General features: G+C 44.8%; 1 protein-coding gene across 1 annotated transcript in view; it reads right to left on the bottom strand.

Annotated features, from left to right (window-relative positions):
* Positions 1-22,343, bottom strand: part of LOC143957207 (uncharacterized) — a 441,673-nt gene extending 419,330 nt beyond the window's left edge. Inside the window, exons 1-6 of the mRNA XM_077467351.1 lie at positions 22,175-22,343; positions 18,141-18,259; positions 17,895-18,017; positions 17,685-17,808; positions 17,463-17,560; positions 14,440-14,545 (exon numbers count right to left, since the gene is read on the bottom strand). Of these exons, the coding sequence (XP_077323477.1) occupies positions 14,440-14,545; positions 17,463-17,560; positions 17,685-17,808; positions 17,895-18,017; positions 18,141-18,259; positions 22,175-22,259 (655 nt within the window). The 5' untranslated portion in view covers positions 22,260-22,343. The remainder of the gene's footprint in view (positions 1-14,439; positions 14,546-17,462; positions 17,561-17,684; positions 17,809-17,894; positions 18,018-18,140; positions 18,260-22,174) is intronic.
* Positions 22,344-22,372: the final 29 nt, after the last annotated feature.

The following is a 22,372-nucleotide window of genomic DNA, read 5'->3' on the forward strand; positions in this document are numbered from 1 at the left end:
TACCATGCCCCTAGTGCTCAGGTCTGGTACTGGGGTAAAAGTGGTTTACTATGACATGAATTTGTTGACCAACACTCACCATAGTACTGCAACAATGTTGTTTTTTTTTTTTTTTTTTACAGTTTTAGCAGTAGAAGGTTTAGGTATTTTTTTTTATATATAAATGTACCCCCCCCCCCCTCCCTTCTAGATATGCCCATAGCCCCCATTCAATGGGAGCAGTAAGTGGCACAATCCCTATGTCATATTAATACTAGCTTGTACACTCCTCTGCATATGAAGGAAGTGACATGAGTGAGAGCCCTAGGTTATTTAGTACCCCAAGGTGCCCAGGATGCCAGCAAGTAGGAGATTTGTATTGTGCCACCTACCCCCCCCCCCCCCCCCCAGCAGCGGTCCCAAAAAAAAAAACATTGTGTAGGTGGGGCAGAAACAGTCAAGCCCATCACAATTGAAAAGCAAATGCACTGTTCTGTTTGCCTTCCTAGTTCCTGCAGTGTCAAAAATGGCAGCTCTCCACTACAAGAGCCCAAAATAGGGAGCAGAAGTCAACACACATTGCAATGTTTTAGGTGATACTGCACCAATTCCCATTACTCCCCTCTCCTGGTCACCACTAACAACTCACCCGGCACAAGTGAAACCCCACATTATAATCCCCCCCCCTGTTGCTAATATGCACCCCTCCATCATCTGGATCCGCTAGACCCCCTATCATCTGGCACTACTGACACTGCACCCCTATATCACATAGTTACATAGTTAGTCAGGTTGAAAAAAGACACAAGTCCATCCAGTTCAACCACAAAAAAAAAAAATATATAATAATATCATACCAGCCCATATACCCAATTCTATATCCACAGTTGATCCAGAGGAAGGCAAAACACCCCAGCAGAGCATGATCCAATTTGCTAAAGCAGGAGAAAAAATTCCTCCCTGATCCCCCGAGAGGCAATCGGATTTTCTCTGGATCAACTTTACCTATAAATGTTAGTACCCAGTTATAGTATGTACACTTAGGAAATAATCCAGGCCTTTCTAAGGCTGCTTTCACACTGGGGCGGGAGCGGCGTCGGCGGTAAAGTGCCGCTATTTTTAGCGGCGCTCTGCGGGCGCTAGCGGGGTGGTTTTAACCCCCGCTAGCGGGCGAAAAAGGGTTAAACCCGCCCGCAAAGCGCCGCTGCAGCGGCGCTTTGCCGGCGGTATTGCCGCGGTGTCCCATTGATTTCAATGGGTAGGAGCGGTGAATACACCGCTCCTTCACCGCTCCAAAGATGCGGCTGGCAGGACTTTTTTCACCGTCCTGCCAGCGCATCGCTCCAGTGTGAAAGCCCTCCGGCTTTCACACTGGAGTGAAAGGGGCCGTTTTTTTTCAGGCGCTACACAGGTGCTATTTTTAGCGCTGTAACGCCTGAATACCGCCCCAGTGTGAAAGCAGCCTTAAAGTAATCCACTGAGCTGGCCAGAACCACCTCTACAGGGAGTCTATTCCACATTTTCACAGCTCTTACTGTGAAGAAACTTTTCCGTATTTGGAGATGAAATCTCTTTTCCTCTAGATGTAGAGTGCCCCCTTGTCCTCTTTGTTGACTGTAAAGTAATTAACTCGACACCAAGTTCACTATATGGACCCCTTATATATTTGTACATGTTGATCATATCCCCCCTTAATCTCCTCTTATCAAGAGTAAATAACTTCAGTTCCTCTAATCTTTCCTCATAGCTGAGCTCCTCCATGCCTCTTATCGTTTTGTTGCCCTTCTCTGCACTTTCTCCAGTTCCCCGATATCCTTTTTGAGAACTGGTGCCCAAAACTGAACGGCATATTCCAGATGAGGTCTTACTAATGATTTGAACAGGGGCAAAATGATATCTCTCTCTCTGGAGTACATACCTCTCTTAATACAGGAAAGGACTTTGCTCGATTTGGAAACCGCAGCTTGGCATTGCATGCTATTATTGAGCTTATGATCTACCAAAACCCCCAGATCCTTCACCACTATGGATTCCCCCAGTTGTACTCCCCCTAGCGTGTATGATGCATGCATATTCTTAGCCCCCAAGTGCATAACTTTACATTTCTCAACATTAAACCTCATCTGCCACATAGTCGCCCAATTAGACAGAGCATTGAGGTCGGCTTGTAAATTGGAGACATCCTGTAAGGACGTTATTCCACTGCATAGCTTGGTGACATCTGCAAAGACAGAAATGTTACTTTTGATCCCAGACCCAATATCATTTATAAAGATATTAAAAAGTAAGGGCCCCAGCACTGAACCTTGGGGTACACCACTGATAACCTTAGACCATTCAGAGTAAGAATCATTAACCACTACTCTCTGAATTCTGTCTTTTAGCCAATTTTCTATCCATTTACAAACTGATATTTCCAAACCTGTAGACTTTACCTTACACAGGAGCCGTGTGTGCGGAACTGTATCGAACGATTTTGCAAAATCCAAGTATACCACATCACCTTGAACCACAGACAACACAACCCCCATAATCTGGTATGACTGACGCTGCACCCCTCCACAATGTGGAATTGCTGACACTGCACCCACCATCACCTGGAACGAATGACACTGCACTCACCAATACCTTGCATCAATAATACCACACCCCCCTATTACCTGGAACCAATGACACTGCACTCACCAATACCTGGCATCAATAACACCACACCCCCCTATTACCTGGCATCAATAACACCACATACCCCATTATCTGGCATCAATAATACCACATCCCCCATTACCTGCCATCAATAATACCACACCTCCCATTACCTTTTCATACTTGCAGTGTACCAGTGCAAAAAAACACACACATCTTATTTCATTTATATTTATCACATCAATTAAGTTGTCAGCATGCCTGATTGAAGAAGTCACGGATGTCAATCGCAAGGCAAGTACATATTATGTATGTCATTGTCCACTTGCCACATCACCTGCCACAAGTTGTGTATTGTCCACTTGCCATGACACCGCCCATGAGTGCCACGTGACCTGCCACGAGTGCCACATGACCAAGTTGTGGATTATCCACATGCCACATCACCTGCCACAAGTTGGTTCCTAGCACCAAGTGACCCCGAGATATGGACAATATGTCAAGTACTTTTCTGCAGCAGAGAATGACATTTTGCGACCTGATTTTGGGGCCTCGTAACTCGGGGTCACTTGGAGCTAGAAACCCCAAATTTGGAGATGTTGTAGTGCTAGTTCTACTGTGTTTGCATACCAAATTTGGGGTTTCTAGCTATACGTGGCCCCAAATTCGGGTTGCAAAATGTCATTTTTCGAATTTGATTTAAATTTCGTTTGAATTCGTTACCATTGTAATTCGGTAATTCGGATGAATCTAAATGTCCTAATAATGAAAATTTGTCCGAATTTCGGAACGAAACAAAAAACATGTCTACCTGGAACCACTCACACTTCCCGACTAACCTGGGACCACTGACACTGCACCTACCATCACCTAACAGCACTGCAACTCCTCCTCATTATTGGCTATCTCATAAAATTCATATTTTTATTAATATTTAATTCAGACGTCATAAAAATACACTGCTGGGGGGCGTGGTTTCAGGATGAAGCAGTGAGTACGCTTCTCCTGAGAGCTCTGATGCCGACACCCATAATAATAACCTTACCTCAATATCAGACAGCTATCTCTGCGCGGTCACCATAGGCAAGAGAACAGGTAAGACCCTGCCTAAGAAAAACACACCTACGGGCTCCATTAAACGCTTCCTGGCCACGGAACTGGACGACTTCATTGATACAGATGGACTAGGCCGCTCTCCACGTGGCACAGGCTCCGCCTCCCGACACAGGCCTGAACCCAGACACCGATCTCCAGCTTCCTCTCTCAGCTCGGACGGAGACAGGAGCTCACCCAGGCTATCGGAAGTCGCAACACTGGTAAGCGGACTGCCTACTAAAACAGAGCTGGCCTGCATGCTGTTTAGCCTCGAGAGGGCCATAAAGAAAGAAGTCTCCACGGTAAGACTTATCACAAGTGTTGGAACAAGTGGAGGAAACAGAATAGCACTTAGATCGCCACACTGTAGCCATTAGAAGCCTGCAGACAACCACCCGCAATCTCACTATTGCTCACAGAATGGCCTTGTACAAAATCGAAGACCAAGAGAACCGTAACAGGTGGAACAATATCCGGATCAGAGGCCTACCTGAGGCAACCAGGGACGATGACCTCCCCGCCTCCATGCGTGGTATCTTTAATAGCCTGCTGGGCAACCCGGGAGATCATCCATGGAAACTGGACAGAGTCCACCGACACCCTGCGAGACGTAATCTGCAGGGTCCACTACTACGAAGAAAAAGAGCTCATCATGCTGAAGGCAAGAGAAGTGGCCACCCTGGATTTTGATGGGTCTACTCTGTCCTTCCCTGATTCGGCTAGGGAAAAACCTGGAGCGTCATAGGGCCCTTAAGCCCCTGACAGATAAGCTGCGCTCTGCTTCCATCAACTACTGATGGCTGCACTCAGCGAACAGAGAGACAAGTTCTGTATGGACCTCAACATCAACCCTTCGAGAACTTCGAGGCTGGCAAGATGTCATCCCTCCACTCCCTAATAACTCAGAGGTACGTTGGCAGAAAGTGGATCGGAAACGCTGCTTTACCACATTAGCTCTTCACCACAGATGGGGTAAATCCCCTATAATGTTGTCTCATGGCCCTTATGTGAGGGTATAGCCCCTGATCACCGCATGCAAGTATCATATCAATGGATATGTTTGTTTTTTCAGTCATTACAGACTGGTTGAACACTATTTTCTCTGCCTAACAGCGGTTTAGTTTCGGTTCACAAAGAGTTATAAGCTTTTGTTACTAAGCTATGGTTTTTTCTGTGGACACATCAGGGTTATATGCACAGTGCCCACGCCGGAGCATCCAGATGGTGCACACATCCTTTTTGGTATGCACTGTCTGTTGTCCGTGGGCTGCACAACAGAAGGGACTCTGTAGACAGTAAACAAAGAAGAGAGCAGCGTGATAAAAAACATTTTAATATAGGACAGACAATTTTAAACTCACAAGATTGTAGAGATTACAGCTCATGTGAAATGGTATAGGAAGTTCATCCACTCCTGTAGGAAGCGGTTGTCACGCAGGTGGAGAAGCAGCTGATGTTCCCAGCTGTGCTGGTGGCTTCCAACGCTTCCTGGTTTTCAGATTCAGCTCAAGGGCAGTAGGAGACGTCACTTCCGGATGGTGAGAGAGTGGGGAGGAGCGCGTGTTCGGAACATGTGTGTTCCTTCATCAGGCATGTTGGAACAGGAAAGGGCCATCCCCAAACTGTTCCCACAAAGTTGAGAGCATAAAATTGTCCAAAATGTCTTGGTATACTGATGCCTTAAGAGTTCCAAGAGTCTCCAAGCCCAACCCCTGAAAAACAACCCCACATCATAATCCCCCCTCCACCAAATGATTTGGACCAGTGCACAAAGCAAGGTCCATTGAGACATGGATGAGCGAGTTAGCGATGGAGGAACTTGACTGGCCTGCACAGAGTTCTGACCTCAACCCGATAGAACACCTTTGGGATGAATTAGAGCAGAGACTGCGAGCCAGTCCTTCTCTTCCAACATCAGTGCCTGAACTCAAAAATGCGAGTCTGGAACAATGGTCAAACATTCCCATAGACACTCCTAAACCTTGTGGACAGCCTTCCCAAAAGAGTTGAAGCTGTTATAGCTGCAAAGGGTGGGCCAATGCAATATTGAACCCTACAGACTAAGACTGGGATGCTAATAAAGTTCATGTGCGTGTAAAGGCAGGTGTCCCAATACTTTTGGTAATATAGTGTGTGTGTTTGGCCTCAATTTATGAAGAAATTAGATTTATCCATTGGATATGTTTTATAAAACTTTTTTTTTCAAACTTTGTGGTTTTTATTTCGTTTATATAATAAAAAAACCCAGTGGTGATCAAATACCATGAAAAAAAAGCTCTATTTGTGTTTAAAAAAATTATATCAATTACATTTGGGTACAGCACAATTACCAGTTAAAGTAGCGCAGTGCCGAATAACTAAAAATGCCCTGGTCATGGAGGGGGGTAAAACCTTCCTGTGGTCAAGTGGTTAATGCCTAAAAAAAAAACAAAGGAACTTTTTACTGAAAGCGCTGGCCATGTTTAAAGTGGAACTTTAGTTAGAAAATTTAGTCCCGCTAGAACACTTCAGGCTGGCCCATTTTGCAGGTATAGCTACTCTGCTGATAGCCTAAAGCAGGGCTCGACAAAACCCGGGCGCCAGGTCGCATTTGCGACTAGAATTAGCGAACTGGCGCCTGGGGCAGCACAGCTGGGGGTATGCTGTCTCCGCGGACCCCCCTGGCGCGATCGCGTCGGGCCGCGCCGCCGGCGGCCGGTAATTTAGCCCCCGGCTTTGAGGCCTTCTACGATCCTATGGTTCCTTCTGGAATCTGGCGCCCTCTTGTGGTGGCCGTTGGAATTACAACCAGCAATGCTAATGGATGCAATGCTAATTTTCCCTGCCTGCCAGCCTATCTTCCTTCCCTTTACTCAGAACCCCTAAAAATTATATATATATTTTATTCTAACACCCTAAAGAATAAAATGGTGGTCGTTTCAATACTGTCTGTCACACCGTATTTGCACAGCGGACTTACAAGCGCACTTTTTTGGGGAAAATGTATTTAATAAAAAAAAAAAAAAAATAAGACAACAGTAAAGTTAGCCCAATTTTTTTTAATATTGTGAAAGATAATGTTGCGTCGAGTAAATCGATACCAAACATGTCATGCTTCAAAATTGCGCCCGCTCATGGAATGGCGACAAACTTTTACCCTTTAATATCTCCATAGGCGACATTTAAAAAATTCTACAGGTTGCACTTTTTAAGTTACAGAGGAGGTCTGGGGCTAGAATTATTGCTCTCACTCTACCGATCGCAGCGATACCTCACATGTGCGATTTGAACACCGCTTTCATATATGCGTTCGCTTCTGCACGCAAGCTTGGCGGGACAGGGCGCGTTTAAAATATTTTTTTTTTTATTTTAACTTTTATTTTTATTTTTTTCACTGTTCTTTAAAAAAAAAAAAATGTGTGTCACTTTTATTCCTATTACAAGGAATGTAAAAATCCCTTGTAATAGAAAAAAGCATGACAGGTCCTCTTGTATATGAGATCTGGGGTCAGAGAGACCTCACATCTCATATTTACACTAAAATGCAATTTAAAAAAAATTTGTCATTTGAAAAAAATAAATAAAATGTCCCTCTAAGAGCTATGGGCAATGACTTGGAGACAGGTGGGGGGCTTGGGGCTATCTTCCCCTCACTCGTCTCCATGTCAGGCCAGGGACAGGTCCAGATCGCCGTCACAGACCCGGCTCCTAACTTTTTTAGCTGGCTCCTAGATTCCAAGCAAATTTGTCAACCCCTGGCCTAAAGATTTACTACTGCTCAGGGGCTCTGGATTTCGGCAAAATGGCAACCTCCAGCAAGAAGAAACAGGAGCAATCCTGGAGGCAATTTACAGTATACAATAAATTTGGTAGCATAATTATTATTGTAGAATGTACGTTCTTTACTCATAACAAATTGATACAAATAATGTTCTTTAGCAAAGTTCTGCTTTAAAGAAAAAGAAATTCAAATTACTTGAAAACGTAATTGTTATCTTTATCTATATCACATAATTATTCTATAAATCTGGTTAAAAGAAAAACAGTTTTAAGGTTTGTTATTCCTTTTGGCGCAAAAAAAGGATCATGGCGCCTCCTAAATCAGAAATGCCGGCACTGGAATCTGCGAGTGATCTGTCCGCCCCGATATTTGGCCTTGATGACATTTCTGGTGACTGACAAGACAGTGTTTCCAAGTGAAGCTTCTTCCACAATCTGCACAAGAAAACTTTTTCTCGCCTGTGTGAACTCTTTGATGCCTGACCAGACCCGACTTTTGTGTGAAGCGTTTAGCACATTTCGAGCATGAGAAGGGCTTCTCTTGGACTCTATGTGCTTTCTGGTGCTGCAGCATGCTGTATTTGTGTAGAAAGCCCTTCCCACAGTCAGGACAGGAGAAGAGGCTATTGGTGTGAATTCTCTGATGCGAGGAGAGGGATTCCTTCTTCACAAAACTCTTCCTACACTCTGAACACGAGTATGGCTTGTGCTCTATGTGGGTCCTCTGGTGGATAACCAGCATAGCTTTGCGTGTGTATCCCTTGCCACACTCCGAGCAGAAGAAGAGGTTGTTGGTGTGGATCCTCTGGTGGTCAATCATAGAAGACTTCTGCACAAAGCGTTTTCCGCATTCTGGACATGAATGTGGTTTTTCCCCGGTGTGCCTCCGCCGATGAACAATCAAGTTTGCCCTGTAGGCAAACTGTTTCCCGCATTCAGAACAGGAATACGGCTTCTGACCCGTGTGGATGGTCAAATGGTCTTCAAGGTATGACTTTCCAACAAAGGATTTCCCACATTCCTTACAGAAATAAGGCTTTTCCCCCGTGTGCCACCTCTGGTGTACAGTCAGGTGTGACTTCTGTGCAAACCGTTTTCCACATTCCAGGCACAAAAAAGGCTTCAGCCCAGTGTGGGTGGCCTGGTGGAAGATAAGGGAGGTCTTGCTGACGAAAAACTTTTCGCACTCTGAACAAGAGAATGGCTTTTGCCTTAGGTGGACCTTCTGATGGTTGGAGAGAGTTGACCTCAAAGCAAAACTTTTTCCACACTCAACGCAGGAAAATGGTTTTTCACCAGTGTGGAGTCTCTGATGACCGATAAGGTACGATTTGTTCACAAAGCATTTTTCACATTCGGAACAAGAATAGGGTTTTCCCTGCATGCATGTTCGTTGATGTTTGACGAGAAACACCTTTTTGTGGAAGCTTTCACCGCACTTGGTACAGGAATGAGGTTTCTCCTGGAAGTGTGTACCCTGATGGTAGATCAGAGCAGCTTTCTGAGTGAAGCTCTTCCTGCACTCGGTACAGGAATAAGGTTTTTCCCCTGAGTGTGTACCCTGATGGTACAAAAGAGAAGCTTTCTGGGTGAAGCTCTTCCCACATTCCCGGCAGGAATATGGCTTCTCCCCCGTGTGGAGTCTTTGGTGTACCACAAGGTGGCCCTTCTGAATGAAGCATTTCTTGCAATCAGAGCAGGAGTATGGTCTCCCAGTCTTGTGTAATCGAAGATGTCTGAGTAGATGAAATCTTTGTGTGAAGCATATCCCGCATATGGGACAGGTGAGAGACTTTGTGGATTTGGAAGTTTCCTGAGAAAGAAGAAAAAAAAGGTTTAAGGTGTTATTAAACCCAGTCTAAAGCCACACTTACTGTCATTCTTCTATGCTGTGTCATTAGATTATTAGCACCGTCCGTTCAGCTAAAGATACCCTTTAAAGATTATTTCAGTCTACCTTTTCACAGTCTCTACAATCACTTGCGGTCTCTTTGGTATCCCATTGTTGCAACCACAATGTCCACACTTTCCCCCAGGGACTACACACCGATGTGTTGCTGCTCTGCACACGAATGGCTGCTGGGTAAGAGAACGTATGCTCCGGCCAACCTTTCCACCCACCTAAATTTTCTTTTTCTTTGATCCTTCAATAAAATGTATTTATTCCTTAGGGCTAGTTTACACTTGTTTCAAAGCATGGCTTTGGACAGGCTTTGTTAAAGCTCTCTGAACGCCAGTTAAAGCCCCTGTCACTAAATAAAATGGTTAGCTTACAGTCCTGTTTACACCTTGCTTTTTCTTGGGGCTTTGATGGGGCTTCAATGAGGCTTCGATGAGGCTTCAATGGGGCTTTGATGGGGCTTCGGTGAAACTCCGTGGGGCTTCGGTGGGACTTCGAACGAGCTTTGCCATAGATTTCTATGGAGGCCTTGAAGACGCTTTGAAGCACCACTAAAGCTAAATGGGGTATAATTTTTGAAGCAAAGCCGAAGCAAAGCAAAGCAAAAGAAGGTGTAAACGGGACTGTAAGCTAACGATTTCATTTCAATGACAGGGGCTTTGACTAGCGTTCAGAGAGCTTTAACCACTTGCTTACAGGGCACTGTACAACCCCTTTAAACCCCCCTCCTATCCAGACCAATTTTCAGCTTTCAGCGTTGATGCAATTTGAATGACAATTGCGTGGTCATACAACACTGTACCCAAATGAAATTTTTATAATTTTTCCCCCCCAAATACAGCTTTCTTTTGGTGGTATTTGATCACCTCTCCGGTTTTTATTTTTTAAAAATTGAAAATTGTTAAAAATTTAAAAAGACCAAATTTTTTAAAAATAATATTATTTTTTATTTTGTTATAAAATTTTAAAATGGGTAATTTTTGGCCGTCATTGATGTACGCTGATGAGGCAGGACTGATGGGCACGGATAGGTGGCAGTGATGGGCACGGATGAGTGGCAGTGATGGGCACTGATGGGTGGCAGTGATAGGCAGCACTTCTAGGTGGCACTGATTGGCACCACTGGTGGGCATTGATAGGTGGCACTTGTGGGCATTGATAGGTGGCACTTGTGGGCACTTTCAGATGGCATGAATGAGGCATAATTGCCTCTTCCGTTTCGGGACCGATGTCCCTTTAAGGTGAGCCGTTGATCAGCTTTTTTTTTCTCCTCCGCTGTCAGCGATCACTGAGCTTTTATTTTGATCATGTGATCAATCGCTTATAAGTGTTGGCCAGCAATTTATCTAGCACTGAGTGTTTTTTTATTTACTGTATTTAGATGGTGCCGATTGATCACTGTTACATTGTTTTATATATATATTCTGAACGATTGGATTTTCCGACAACTTTGTGCGACCGTGTGTATGCAAGACAAGTTTGGGCCAAAATCCGTCTGAAAAAATCCGACTGATTTTGTCATCGGAATGTCCGACCGTGTGTACAGGGCATTAGAGGTATTCTTATCTGGACCTTCTGTACCTGGACATCATTACATTGCAGCTTACCGGATGGAGGTTCAGATGGATAGGGCTTCCTGCTGGCAGGTCATCGGATGTGATGTCATCAGCTTCATTTTTACCATCTAGAGGGATAACTGGAGAGCCCTCTGTAGTAATCCCACTGTGCTGTCTATCTAAAGCAAGTAAGAAAAGGAGAGATTAACAGTGCCTTACAGTGGAACTAAACCCATTGATTTAATGGTTTCAAAAAAACAAGGCAAGCCGGGAATGTAACTATCAAACCATCATATGGCTGGAGTCAGAACTGATCACATGTGCAGCATCATGGCAGGGCAGACCAAACAGAGGCCAAGATGGCAGCTTCCCTGGCTGAAAAGCATAGTTCCACTTTAAGACAGATCTTTTTGCTGCTAAGCTGTTAAATCGATGGGTTTAGTTCCGCTTTAAAATGGAACTTTAGGCAGAAAATTAAGTCCTGCTAGATCACTTCAGGCTGGCCCCTTTTGCAGGTATAGCTATGTAAAACATTAGAAATAAGTATCTATACTGTTAAAACTCCAGTAATATACTGTCACCCTGCTCTGCACATGCTCAGTTTCTCTCCATTTTTAGGCACTGACGAGTTTGTAGAGGCCGATCTGCTGACAGTCTTAATGGTGCTGCACATGCGATCAGTTATGACACCAACCATTTGATGGTTTGACAGTTTGGTCGAGGGCACAAGCGAAGGAGACAGTTACCTGTAGAAATCCCAGAATTCAAGAAATGTTTTTTTTAAACTGTTAAATCGATGGGTTTAGTCCCCTATTATGATTTACTGCTGTTCAGGGGCTCTGGGATTTAACAAAATGGCAGCCTCCAGCTAGAAGAAACAGGATCAGTGCTGGAGACATCATTTGATAGCAGAATGATTAATTTGGAATGTATTGTTCCTTGCTAAAGAACATTGTTTTTATCAAGTTGCTATGATTAACCACTTCCCACCCGGCCAATGCATATATACGGCCGGGTGGGAGCCGTCTACTCCTGATAGGCCATTCAGGAACGTCCTTCAGGAGTAGCGGGATCGCGCGCGCGCTCGCGCAGCGGCGCGATCCCGATGTGCTCGTGTCACCCGGACACGGCACATCTCAGATCGGCAGGAGGGCTCTGTGATTGGCCCTCCTGATCACATGACGGCCGTGTCCAATCACGGCCGTCATGTGATTTAAACAAACAGCCGGTTGCTAGGCAATCGGCTCTCCTCTCCTCACACGGAAGTCACCGCTGAGGAGAGGAGAGCAGAACGCTGCAGCCGGCTGATGATCAGTGAGTATGGGCTGCTTTTTACAGCTTTTTACTCACTGATCACCAGTCTAGTGTAATACACAACACACCACACAGTACAAACACAGTCCCCACATATGTCCCCAAAACACACATGTCCCCAAAACATACATGTCCCCAAATAATAAAAACACATGTCCCTAATAATAAAAACATGTCCCCCACATATGTCCTACTAAAATCACATGTCCCAATGATTATCTGCACACATATGTACGTGATCACCTGCACACATATGTACATGATCATTTGCGTACATATGTCCGTGATCACACAAACCAATTATACACTTAACGGAATTTTTTTTACCAAAAACATGTAGCAGAATACATTTTGGCTTAAATTTATGACAAAATTTGATTTTATTGGATTTCTTTTCAAATAGAAAAAAGAAAATATTGTTTTTTTTCCAAATTTCCGCAATTTTTGTGCTTATATCGCAAAATAAAAAAAACGGAGTCGTGAATAAATAACACCAAAATAAAGCTCTATTTGTGCGAACAAAATGATAACAATTTCATTTGGGTACAGTGTAGCATGACCGCGCAATTGTCACTGTAAGCGCTAGAGCGATGAAAGCTGAAAATTGGGCTGGGAAGGAAGGGGGTGAAAGTGCCCTGTATTGTAGTGGTTAAAGTTCACATTAAAGGATAAATTAAAGGACACTCTACCAATTACACAATTTCCATGGAGACTACTCTGCTAGGTCCTAGATATGAGACAGGACATAGAGAAGTAATACACATGATATGAAGATGTCACAGGCTATACCACTACTGAAATGATGTGTTCCAATCCTTTTAACCAGACAGTGGGATCTTGGGTATGCTAGAACCAATAGACGAGGACCCCTGAGTAGAGTTGGCATAACAAGAACGTCATACTTGATCAGGAACACAATAATGCAGTACTGGCTCTCTCCCAACCCAACTACTTCAATATGTACACAGAGAAAGGTAATAGCACCCCATACCTTGAAAAGCTGACATACGGGTGTATTATTAATTATTACAGGCATTTGTATAGCGCCGATAATTTAGGCAGCATGTTACATACTGTACATTCCCACAAGTCCCTGTTCTCAAGATGCTTAAAATCTATGGTCCCCATCTTACACACATCATGGCCAGTTTGGACAGGAGACAATATCTAACCAGCATGTCTTTGAAGTGTGGGAGGAAACCAAATTACCCAGAGGAAATGTGCAAATTGCATGCAGATTGTGTCCTGGTAACTCCCAAAAATTTGAGTCTTACACCCCCTGACTTGGTTTGTACAAACTCCTTCCTGTCCAAAACTTCAAAAACATGGATATTCATTTTTTAAATTTTTTTATTGATTGTACATACCTCAACTTATGTAAACCATTGTGAAATAACAGAACACACATCGTGAAATGTTTTGGACTCTGCTATTTTATGGAACACTAGAGCTGTAAGGGGTAGAAATGCTGTATGGGTACAATGTTGTACGGGTAGAAATGTTTACAATTGCTGATTAAATGTCTTAAAAAAGGCCCCAAGAAGCCTTCTTCTCCTTTGCAGGCCAATCCATACTCCCATAAGCATCCTACAAGCTTTAGGGCTATTTTAGCTTATGCCGTGTACACACGATCGGAATTCTCGTTGGAAAAAGCTCTGATGGTTTTCCCATCGGAATTCCGAAGGAATTTCACTCAAACTGTCTTGCCTACACATGGTCACACCAAATTCTGACAGTCAATAACACCGCGACATACAACACATTCAACGGCACTATAAAAGGGAAGTTTAATGCTTCCGAGCATGCGTCGAATTGTTTCCGAGCATGAGCGGAATTTTGCCTGTCGGAATTGCATACACACGATCTGAAAATCTGATAGAAAGGTTTTCCATCTGAAAAATTAAGAACAGGCTCTCAATCTAAAGTCCGTCGTAAATGTCGACAGAAAAAGACAGATGGGCATACACACGGTCGGAAAATCCGATGAAAAGCTCCCATCGGACTGTTTCTATCGGAAATTCCGGCCCTGTGTACGCGGCATTAGAGAAAAGAGACTCCTGACTCCCCCACTGGGCACATACTGTCTCCCCATTACTGTCTACTGACAGAGGAGGGGGGAGAAGAAGAGATTGTTGTAGTGACTGAACAAGGAGAATCTGGGGCTCTTCTCTGGATTTAGTGTTTATTACTCACCTGTGCTGATCTCTGGAGGGATTTCCTCCTCTTTACATTGTTTGCTTTTCATACACTCCTCATTGTCACCCGCATCTTCTGTTTTAACGACAATCAGGTTGTCACCCTAAAATCCAAGGAGTTTTAAAAGACACTCTGAAAAGCACACCCAAGTCAAAACTGGAAATCTATACAGAGGATATAGGCTATCAACTCAGAACATCATTTTTTTTATTCACGGAAGAGGCGGTACAGTCCGTCACTTAAAGTCGTTGTTAACCCACCCTGAAAAAGTCATATAATCCTCTGTGTCTCCTAATTAAAGGTGCTCCTGACTTATAAAAAAAAATGCCGGCTATACCAGGTTTCAGAGCGCCACTAGGCACTCACGTGACTGACTGGCTCCCCCCTCCCCCCCAAGTCTGACAACTGCAGTTGGCAGGGCTGAGATTCCCCCACTAAGGTCAGTCAGGAGGAGAGGAGAGAGAGAGAAGTGGCTGGTCACGAGAGCGGCGCTCTGAAATCAGGTATAGTCGGCATTGTTTTTATAAAACACAGAGAAAAGAGCACCTATCATTAGGAAGGATTATATAAGAAATGAAATGTTATTTCAGCATCAGGAGGGGAGGGGCGCTTGACACACAGCAGACAGGCAGAGAGGGGAGGGGGGAGAGAGGACAGGAGAGCTGCGGATGACAGAGGCACATAAACTGACCACGGTTTCAGGGCTCAGCAGCCATGATAAACCATGGTCAGTTTACAGAGGGGAGTGCAGAAACTGGCAGGATCAGCCAGGTATTTCAGGTGTTTCAGGGGGCCAAATTACATAGCACAAGCACTGTGCTGTATAACATGCTTTATAGGAACAGAATCTTTTTCTTTTAGGGTAACATAGACTTTAACTGTGTAAGAAGCTTCTTAGTGACCAACAGCCAGATGTCCTTGGAATACTAACTGCTGAGCTATGTGAAACATCAGGTCAGATTGTCCCAGCCCTGCCCACTTTAAGACTTTAAGATCCTTGCTATCTCTCAGGAGGGTCATGTGGATTCATAGCGATCCGAGCATAAGTGAGAGCTGTTACCTGTCAGAAAACACGGCGCTTCACAGTACAGATGGACAATCCAAAACACACGGCAAACGCAACACAGGAGCTTTTGAAGGAAAAGAAGTGGAATATTCTGCAATGGCCGAGTCAATCTCCTGATCTCAACCTAACTGAGCATGCATTTCACTTGCTGAAGGCAAAACTAAAGGAAGAAAGACCCACAAACAAAGAACAACTGAAGACAGCTGCAGTTAGAGAATGGCAAAGCATCAGAAAGGAGGAAACCCAGTCTTTGGTAATGTCCATGGGTTCCAGACAGTGATTGTCATTGTCAGGCAGTCATTGCCAGTAAAGGATTCTCAACAGAATATTAAAAAATAACATTTTATTTATGATTCTATTCATTTTCCCAGTTACATTTGAGCCCCTGAAAATGGGGGGACTGTGTATAAAAATGATTGCAGTTCCTAAAATTTGTATTTGATATTTATGTTCAACTCCTTGAATTAAAGCTGAAAGTCTGCACTTCAAATTCATTTGGATTGTTTTTTTTTATTCTGGTGGCATACAGAGGACCTAACTGTATATATATAGGTTTTCTGAATTATATCAGCACCATTTACTCTTTCTTTGTTCTCCTCCTTCTTCTAAGATCTTCTTCACCTACAAGTCCTATATCGTTCTCTCCTCTTTCCCCCAAGGCTCTGATCTTATACCCCGACTATTCTTTATCTCAGGGTTCCATGGGTCCCCAGCGGATGCTAGAGGTTCCTTGAGCAATGAGTAGTTTATATCTCTCAGATAAGTTCCCACTGACACCATTGATCTTTTTAGCTATCTGTAAGGGGGAAATCATCCCAATGACCACCAGTGTAAGGAGAGTTCTTCCCACTGACCACCCCACTAATGTACAATGACTTGTAGATATTGTTATTTTTTAGCAGGGGTTCCCTGAGACCAGGAAGTTATTTCAAGGGTTCTGTGTTGAGAAAGGCTGCTTTATTTATAGCTCATCCTTTGGCAGTTGATTGCTTCCAATGGCTTCCAATAACATCTCTTTGCTGTCGACACCTAAATCTGCTTCTCAGCTTTCCCCATTAGTTTCCTCGAGCATCACTAATTCACTAACTAACATATCCGTATGGAAGTCACACCAGTTATTCAATCTTTTCAAAACCAAGCTCATGATATTTCCTTCCCCCCTCCCCCCAACTTTTCTATCAAGATCTATAGTACAACTATCCTTCCCTCCCCGCATGCCAGGGTGCACTGCTAGGTATAATCCTGGACTCTGACCCGTCCTATCAGCTTCACATCCAATCACTGTCCAAATCTTGCTGCCTTCACCTCCATAATACGCCATTTCCATAATACGCCCCTTCTTAACCAACAACCCAAACCTACTAATTTGCTTCTTTGTTATCTCTTGCATCAACTATTGCAACTCCCTTCCTGTTGGCCTACCTCTACACAGGCCATGCAATCTTCAGTCTATTATAAATGCTGCTGCTAGAGTCATCCACCTTACCAACCGCTCCATGTCCACCACCCGTCTCTGCTAATCCCTCCAACGGCTTCTGATCACCCAAAAAATAACATTCAAAATATTAACCACAACATACAAAGTCATCCACAAGTCTGTCCCCATCTCCATCGTCAACCTTGTACCAAAATATCACCAGAATCATACTTTCCGCTCCTCCAAAGACCACCTTCCCCTAGCTCCTTTATCACTTCCTGCCTTGCTCGCGTCCAAGACTTCACCAGAGCCTCTCCCATCCTCTGGAAACTCCCTACCCCAATCTCTCTCTGGCTATCTCCTACTCTGTCTGCTATCCCTGAAAAATCATCTCTACAGGGAAGACTATCCCACCTCTAACAACAGAATCTTTACTTTTCTCCATTAGCTCATCCCTCACATTTATCACATCTTACTTATTACATTTTTGTATAACTTATCCTTAGGTTTGGTTGGATGAAGTATAATTTTAAGTACCTGATCATCCTGGAGGATCCCATGTGGTTCATCCATGGAGTTCCGGGAATACAGAGGACGGGGACATCTCTCTGGGGGATTTCTGTTACTGGATCCATCTGTAGGAAACAAACACACTGACTGAATACATTGTTTCTATGTCTTTATATCAGAGGATGTGTGTATCTAGGTGGATCCTCAATACTCTTCTCTCCTTTACAAGAAATGAAAGTCTCCTCTTACCCGGTGATGTGAGGGGCGGCCAATTCTCCATCATGACGTCCTTGTAGAGATCCTTGTGTCCTTCTAAATACTCCCACTCCTCCATGGAGAAATAGACAGTGACATCCTGACACCTTATAGGAACCTGACACACACAATGATACAGTCACCATCTAGACACATCCCTTGTCTGTTACTGGATAATATCCTAGAATTCCCGGCACCACTCACCTTTCCTGTCAGCAACTCAGTGATCTTTTGGGTGACTTCTAGAATCTTCTTGTCATTTTTCTCAGATGTCAGGGAGGAAGTCTGAAGCACTGTGATGTCACCAGATTTCACAGGAGGAAAACTCTGTATAATAAAACAATTGTGTTATATGGCCCTCCCAGAATCCTCCTCACCTCTCCGGTCAGGTCTGTGTTTTATTAATAGAGATAAGAGTGATGTCATGTGACCTCCTAGAATTCTCCTCACCTCTCCGGTCAGCAGGTAGATGATCTCCAGTGTAAGGTTTAATATCTTCTCAGTCATGTGACTCCTGTCCTGGTCCAATGAGCTTTGCTCCTTTTGGAAGGAACCTATCATGATGGAACCTGTGCAAAGAAGAAGAAGAAGAAAAAATATCTTTAATATAAAGATTATATGAACTCAGTAACAATTCTAGTGTGAATGGGCCCTAAAGGCAGTAAATATATATAAACAAAAATGCAATATAATCACTTGCAAACCAGTTTAACTATTACTGCTGGTCATCGCTTCTCAGCCTTTGAGCTAAGATCAAGTGTAGTATCTGCTCTTACCATTTACTAGTGGAGGAGCTGTGCTACTGTCCCGGCCATAGGGTGAGGTTGGGGTGGCGGTGGCTATGCAAATCCACTGGTGTGATGGTAGCCTGGAAGGTTAGTATCTGTAGGAACCGAAACCAGAGCGCCTGAAGGTAATTGGGGGCCGGGAGTAGGTTCTCCCTGAGAAAGCCGGATGGGTTACTCCTGGTAGGGATGGGGCTGCACTGGTATGGCCGAAAGCCAGTCTCCAAAAGAAGCCCCTGGTGTATGTGCCCCTGAAGTGGCAGTCCAGGTGTGCTGTAACTCTCAGTGTGTTGGGTACACTTTGAGTTTTATTGGCACCAAGGTCACTGCACTACACACACTTTTTTCACATCTACCTCTAGGGCTGAGACTTTTTGCTCGGACTAGAGAAATTTTTTATTCCTGGCCGGAAAAACTTGCCATTGTATGCACTTTCTCCTCTATCCTTCCCCCCACTTTTATGTTTGTTTGTCGTGTTTGTTTTCTTTTCTTGTTGGACTGTACAAGTTTTTTCATGTTTGAGTAGTAAGGTATAGCTCCTTGGGCCTGCCCTTAAAGTCTTGGGAGGGACATGGCATTTTGGCTTAGTTCGCCCTCTCTCATTGGGTCTCCCTTTGGGGGAGCCCCACCCAGTACTTGGGTTGGTCTGTTTTTCAAGAGAACGGGGTCCGCCTGGTTTCAGCCAGGTGGACCAGTGAAGTCCCCCCGTCCTGGTCAGGATCCTTGCACCCCAGGGGATCAGTGCTAGGGTCCTTTCTCTTCGGAGGAGGACCATGTGTACACCCTGTGCATGTTTTGTGTTTCGCTTTTTTTTTTGCACCGGGTGGAGTCTGAGTGCTTTCCGAAAGAATAATTACTGCTGCCCATCGGCTTTGTTGTTCTGGGTTTACACTGAAGCGCGCACGCCCCCTGTCTCTTGTGCTGCACTTGGACACAGCATGATTTCATCAGCAGGCTTGAAGACAATGATCTTGGCTGTGAACCTGCTGATTGCTGTGGCCAATCACAGCACAGATCTGTGTTAGTAAACACACAAGCTAGAACTGGATGTTTTTTTCTCCCTGCTTTCACTTACCATTCAGAGTCAAAATCAGGAAGAAAAGCCAGCCAGTCTATGAGCAAAATCAGACACCTACTTAGGCACACAGTTAACCCTTTGATTGCTCTCTTGATCACCCAGCCAGTGTCATTAGTACAGTGACAGTGTACAGTATTATCACTTAACACTGTATTAGTCTAGGTTCACATATGCGTGGCTGTGCGGACCACGGCTTGCGCGGGCACAACAGCCCATTCATTTGAATGGGCTGCTGTTCCCACTGTGAAACGTAGGAAAGAAATCCCGGCACAACTTTGAAAATCGCAGCCCGCATGGGAACCGCGAGTACAGCGTGGTTCCCAGTGCTAGTGCGATTTCCAGTGCGGGTGGCGTGCCATTCAGACTAATGCCACCTGCGGGTCCCGTGTTTTACTGTGCGGGTGGTTGCAGCTACAGGAATTTGTGCAGGTCCCACAGCAGGACCACCCACACAGGTGTGTACCTAGACATAAAGCGGAGTTCCAGTCTGTGAAATAAAAATGTAACGTTTTTTTAAAGACTTTTATTATAAGGACAGGTATCCTGCAATGTCAGCACCTCTAGCCTATCGGCTGTGGGTGCAGGTGTCAGAATCTTCACTAAGGGAAAAAGGAAGTGAAGCCTTCTGGCTTCATAGCCTGTTCCCTACTGAGCATGCATGAGTGGCGCTGCGCTTTCTGAATGGTCCCGCCGTCCTCTGGGAACAAGCGGAGCTTCTCCTATTGGATGGAGCTCTAGCGACATCAGATAGTGTCAGTTGGCGTCCCTCCCAGACAGTGTCAGTGCCAGTCCTTGATTGCCCGCCACACTATCACAGCCCCCCTATAAGATGCTGATCAGATCTATGCTAGTGTCCCCAAAAATTTGGGGGATTTGTTACCAAAGACATGTAGCGGAATACATTTTGGCCTAAATTTGATTTTATCAGATATGTTTTATAACAGAAAGTAGAAAATATTGTTTTTTTTTGTAAGTTTTTTGTCTTTTTTTCAGTTATATAATAAAAAATAAACCCAGTGGTGACCAAATACCACCAAAAGAAAACTTTATTTGTGTGAACAAAAAACACTAAAAAACCAGCTAAACACTAAAAAAGGTGATGTTTTCTATCTGGCGGGTGGGCTGGGCAGGCATATGATGTAAATCATATTCCTAATAGATTATAGACTGTGATTAGTAGAAATAGTGTTTCCAGATATGAAGGACTGCCCGGGACAGTCCCGCATTTTGCAGGTCTGTCCCAGGTCCCGGGCATCTTCATTCTGGGACAATACAGTGTCTCGGAATACAGTGGGGATCCGAGCTGTCACTGGAGAGGGGCCGCCCGCTGTGTGCCAGCTAGAACTATTACTTCCCTACACAATACATGTAACTAACACCAAGCAGCCACACAGCCCTACCCAGGACAAGCCCTCCGCTCACACCCTCTCCAGCCATAGCAAACACTAGTAGAAATAGTGTTTCCAGATATGAAGGACTGCCCGGGACAGTCCCGCAATTTGCAGGTCTGTCCCAGGTCCCGGGCATCTTCATTCTGGGACAATACAGTGTCTCGGAATACAGTGGGGATCCGAGCTGTCACTGGAGAGGGGCCGCCCGCTGTGTGTCAGCTAGAACTATTACTTCCCTACACAATACATGTAACTAACACCAAGCAGCCACACAGCCCTACCCAGGACAAGCCCTCCGCTCACACCCTCTCCAGCCGTAGCAGAGCCGCCGTCCCGCTGTATGACACCTCAGCCCGCCGTTCTCATCCCTGGCCTGCCAGGCTTCGGTGCCGTCCACCCCAGTGTGTGTGCCCTCTTTTCCCACGGGGCTTTCTGAAATGGATGGAGACTCCATAGGCGTGGCCTCCGATTCACTACTGGAAATAGAAACCCATGGCTAGACGGACAGACATCACTCCAGATGGCAACAGAATTTAGGTGGGAATAGAAAATTCTGATGTGACCCTCCCCCCCAAATGTGAAGGACTACAGGTCCCAGCATGAACCCCTGAAGATGTGACACCCCCCGCTGCCCCAACTAAAGAAGAACTATGGTTCCAGCATGAATCTGTGAAATCTAAGGGGTCCACATCCTTAAATCTCAGGGGTTCATGCTGGGAATTATTGTCATTCAATTTTGGGGGGATTCCCATCTTTAGATCTCAGGGGTTCATGCTGGGAGTTGTAATCCATCACTTTTGGGGGGGGGGGGAGTCACATCCTTAGATATCAGGGGTTCATGCTGGAACTTGTAGTGCTTCACTTTTGGGGTATGCAATCCCTAAAAGTAAAGGACTACAAGTCCCAGCATGAACCCCTCAGATCTGAAGATATGACACCCCCGCCCGCCGCCCCAACTAGTGAAGAACTATAGGTCCCAGCATGAACCTGTGAAATCTGTGGGGTCACACCCTTAAATCTCAGGGGGTTCATGCTGGGACTTGTAGTCCTTAAATTTTGGGGCCAGGCCCCAACATGTACCCCTCAAAGCTGAAGATGTTACCCCCCCTCCCCAAAACAAAATGGTATAAAAGGTATCAAAAATAATTTTGTCCCTGAATGGCAGTTTGCAAATGTGGTCCCCCTAAGCACTCCCCACCCAATCATAACAATGCACAGGTCACACATTACCTCCAACACCCCACAAGGGCTCTTCGCCTTCTTGCATTCTGGGCCACCACAAAATGGCGGCCTCCTGTTCAAAGAACAGCACCATAAATATACATTATTTCCAACGTTTCTTAAATCTTTCTGTAACACCACAGCGCTGAGCGACGCCTGTTGTCCTAATTTCTTTCTTTTTTTATTACCTCCGGTTCATTCTATAAA

The sequence above is a fragment of the Lithobates pipiens genome, unplaced genomic scaffold, assembly GCF_037356315.1.
Source record: "Lithobates pipiens isolate NorthernLeopardFrog02 unplaced genomic scaffold, aLitPip1_a1.2 Scaffold_51, whole genome shotgun sequence".
In the NCBI taxonomy this organism is placed as follows: domain Eukaryota; kingdom Metazoa; phylum Chordata; class Amphibia; order Anura; family Ranidae; genus Lithobates; species Lithobates pipiens.